Raw genomic sequence first — 3,829 nt, forward strand, 5'->3', positions numbered from 1 at the left:
CCAGAACGGTTACCGACCCCGGTAGCAAGCAAAGAAGCACAATGCATCGGCAACTGAGCCACGGTAGCACGCGTCGGCCTCCGGTGCGAAGCGACGCGGCGGTCACGTACGTGTCACTGGTTCCTGTCTCCCTACATGAATCCCACGTGTCCATGCATTCGGATGTACGTGTCCCGCTCTCATTTCTCAGGAGAGCGGTATTTATCTACACGGCGTTTCGAAACCAGTAAGACGATCTGCGAAACAAACACTAGTGCGTTTGCGAGAGAAACCGAGAAAGAGAAGCTACAGAGTCACTGACCGACCGCTATGGCATCGAGGCAGAACACGCGTGAGGCGCGCGCCGAGGCCGACGCGCGGCGCGCCGTGGAGGAGCTGGCTCGGGCGCGGGACGAGCACCTCGAGAAGGCGGAGGTGAACGCCCGCTCGGCCGCGGACGAGATCGCGCGCTCCCGCGCCGACCGCGGTGCCGCCGGTGGCGGCGGCATCCTGGAGAGCGTGCAGGAGGGCGCCAGGTCCTTGGCCAGCGCCGTGGGCCGCACCTTCGGTGGCGCCAAGGACGCGACCGTGGACAAGACCTCGCAGACGGCGCACACCGCGGGCGACAAGCTCGGCGAGTACAGGGACTACACCGCCGACAAGGCCCGGGAGGCCAACGACAGCGTCTCGCGTAAGACGGGCGAGACGGCGGAGGCCACCCGGAACAAGCTGGGCGAGTACAAGGACAGCGCCGTGGAGAAGGCGAGGGAGACCAAGGACGCGGTGGCGCAGAAGACGAGCGAGACCGCGGAGGCGACCAAGAACAAGCTCGGGGAGTACAAGGACGCGGCGGCCGGCAAGGCGCGGGAGGCCGCGGACACCACCGCCGGCAAGGCGAGGGAGGCCAAGGACGCGACCATGCAGAAGGCCCAGGAGACGAGGGACGCCACCGCCGACAAGGCGAGGGAGGCGAGAGACGTGACCAGGCAGAAGGCGGGCGAGTACACCGACGCCAGCAGGGAGGCCGCGCAGGAGGCCAGGGACAGGTCCCGAGCCACAGCACAGACCGCCGCTGACAAGGCTAGGGAGACGGCCAGCACTCACGACACTGATAGGTATGTGACGTAGCAGTGAAGAATTCTAGTGTAGTTGGATGATCGATGACGTACTGTGCTCTACACAACCACACTTCGCAGGGAGCAGGGACAAGGTCTGCTGGGGGCGCTGGGGAACGTGACGGGCGCGATCAAGGAGAAGCTGACGCTGGGCCAAGGTCAGCACGTCGACGTCCGGCTGGGCGGCGAGGACGAGCGCGCGGCGAAGGAACGCGCGGCGGAGAAGGCGGCGTCGGTGTACTTCGAGGAGAAGGACCGGCTGATGCAGCAGCGTGCGGCGGAGCGGGTGGACCAGTGCGTCGAGAAGTGCGTGGAGGGTTGCGCCGGCTCGTCCTGCGTGCATCGCCAGGGGAAGATGTGATCATGTGATGCCGTGGCGCGCGCCCGCCCCTACGTGCCGCCCCCTACTGTGGCGTCCGTGCATGGTCGATGAGCGATAATAAATAAACTTGTTAAACTAGTAGCCTCCCGTTGTGTTTAACTTCATTTCCGGGCCCTTGTTTTGGGCTGTATGTTTTCGCTCCTTCTGTACTCTGGTAGTGGTACTCTATCCAATACACCTGCCGTTCGTTACTACTTACTACCCATCATACTACGATTGTGTTACGATCATCAGTTTGTTGGTCAGCCAACGATGTTTGTCTAATGTATTTTACGTTACTGTACTTTATAATTGTTACATTACCATATACTTTATGGCTGTTACATTACCATATAGTATATCATGGTCTCGAAAAATATTATTTGGATACAACCTTTTAAAGCGAGGTATTTAAACCAAAGAGAGTTAAACCAGTTTAGGAGTGTCGGTACAAAGGAAAGGGGTAGCCAAGTTCTAAAGTCATGTATAATGGGTCACTTTCGCCTGACTCTTGTTGCTATTTTTACAGAAATCACTATGTCATGGCTTTGGAGATGAAGATCGTGTTAGCTCTTCTAAGGTATGGTATAGTATACCTATTCGAAAGTGCAGACGCCGTTGGAAATGAGTCCATTTTCTGTAGTGTATGGTGTACGTATGCTGTATACCTATTCAAAAGTTCTCAGAATTATGACACCCATTAAAATTTGGCTCGTGAGTGAGTTGATGTGACATGTCGTTCGTAGTTACGTTATGATTAAGGTTCTATTTAGCACGACTCCAGTTTACTAGAAAATGCGCTTTTTTGTTTCAGCTCTACCAGCACCCTACCGTTAAAGTTAGAGTATTTTGGTAAATCGTTTAGTAAAGCATCCACGTCCAGAGCTCATTAAAAATATATACTCATTGAATCCAGGTAGATTTCATCATGATAAAATTAAATCGAATAAGACTAACTCTAACGGTATCAAGATTTACTCCTCTATAGCTTCAATAGTGTCCTCTAAAATATTCTTTTAAGTATAGAACACGATCATCCATTCTCTCTGTATATAAAAGTTCTCTCTCCTCTCATCTATTTATTTTAAAAATTTAAACATTAGATTAAGTAAAACTAAAATATACATACAATATTTTAGAGCACGATAACTATGTATGTACAAAAATTAAGACATAGGATATATAGATATCGGCGTTTCGACCCGGGGTCCCTGAATCGACGAGCAAATTGTCGCTGCGTGTCCCAGCCGAGATGGGTCGGCGCGAGATGGAACACAAAGGGGAAACCCGCGGCTCGCGTTATCCTGCGCCCAGGACGGATGCGCTTGCAGTAGGGGGTTACAAGCGTTCGCGAGGGAGAGAGAGAGCCTGTCTGTCAGCCCGTTTTGCCGCGCGGCCACCTTCTCGTACGAGGGCTCTGGACCTTCCTTTTATAGATGTAAGGAGAAGGCCTAGGTGTACAATGAGGGGTGTAGCAATGTGCTAATGTGTCTAGCAGAGAGGAGCCAGAGCTCTATGTACATGCCGACGTGGTTGTCGGAGAGGTGTTGCTGCCCTGTTCATGTGATGTTGTGGCCGTCGGAGGAGCACTTAAACCCTGTAGAAGTACAGCTGTCGGGGCTGTCGGATCCTTGCTGACGTCTCCTTGCTTCCGTAGGGGGCTAAGAACCGCCGTCGTCATGGAGCACGTGGGGTGCCATCATTACTTGTTTACCGAGGCGAGCCAGATAGGACGCCGGTCTTGTTCCCTATAGCCTGAGCTAGCTAGGGGTAGGGTAATGATGTACCCCCTGCGGCGTGGTCGGTCCGAGCCCGAGGTCGGGCGAGGCGGTGACTCCTCCGAGGTCGAGGCTGAGTCCGAGCCCTGGGGTCGGGCGAGGTGGAGACCGTCTTCCGAGGTCGAGGTGGAGTCCGAGCCCTAGGGTCGGACGAGACGGAGACCGTCTTCCGAGGTCGAGGCGGAGTACGAGCCCTGGGTCGGGCGAGGCGGAGCTTCCTATGGCGCCTGGAGCTGGATTCGGCTGCTGTCAGCCTCACCCTGGCGGGTGGCACAGTAGTCGGAGCAGGGCAGGCGGCGCTGTTTCCCTGTCAGGTCAGTCAGTGGAGGGGCGAAATGAATGCGGTCACTTCGGCCCTGTCGACTGAGGAACGCGTGTCAGGATAAGGTGCCAGGCGATCCTTGCATTGAATGCTCCTGCGATACGGTCGGTTGGCGAGGCGATCTGGCCAAGGCTGTTCTCCGCGAAGCCTGCCCGAACTGGGCCTCGGGCGAGTCGAAGGTGCGCCCATTGCTTGAGGGGGCCCTCGGGCGAGGCGTGAATCCGTCTGGGTCTACTGTTCCTGCCCAAGGCTGGGCTCGGACGAGGCGAGATCG

General features: G+C 55.9%; 1 protein-coding gene across 1 annotated transcript; it reads left to right on the forward strand.

The window, feature by feature from the left end:
- The first annotated feature begins 228 nt into the window (after positions 1–228).
- On the forward strand, positions 229–1,755 carry LOC100193918 (uncharacterized). Its single transcript, NM_001352297.1, has 2 exons — positions 229–1,094; positions 1,176–1,755. The coding sequence occupies exons 1-2, from the start codon at positions 310–312 to the stop codon at positions 1,453–1,455; spliced, it is 1,065 nt and encodes a 354-aa protein (NP_001339226.1). The 5' UTR covers positions 229–309; the 3' UTR covers positions 1,456–1,755.
- Positions 1,756–3,829: the final 2,074 nt, after the last annotated feature.

This window comes from Zea mays, chromosome 9 (genome assembly GCF_902167145.1).
Source record: "Zea mays cultivar B73 chromosome 9, Zm-B73-REFERENCE-NAM-5.0, whole genome shotgun sequence".
NCBI classification, from domain to species: Eukaryota; Viridiplantae; Streptophyta; class Magnoliopsida; order Poales; family Poaceae; genus Zea; species Zea mays.

What these genes read in the sequence shown, in the direction of transcription:
- LOC100193918 (NM_001352297.1), top strand. Translation starts at nt 310, where the DNA reads ATGGCATCGAGGCAGAACACGCGTGAGGCGCGCGCCGAGGCCGACGCG. An exon ending in AGCACTCACGACACTGATAG is followed by an intron (nt 1,095 to 1,175) that starts GTATGTGACGTA and finishes CACACTTCGCAG; the next exon opens with GGAGCAGGGACAAGGTCTGC.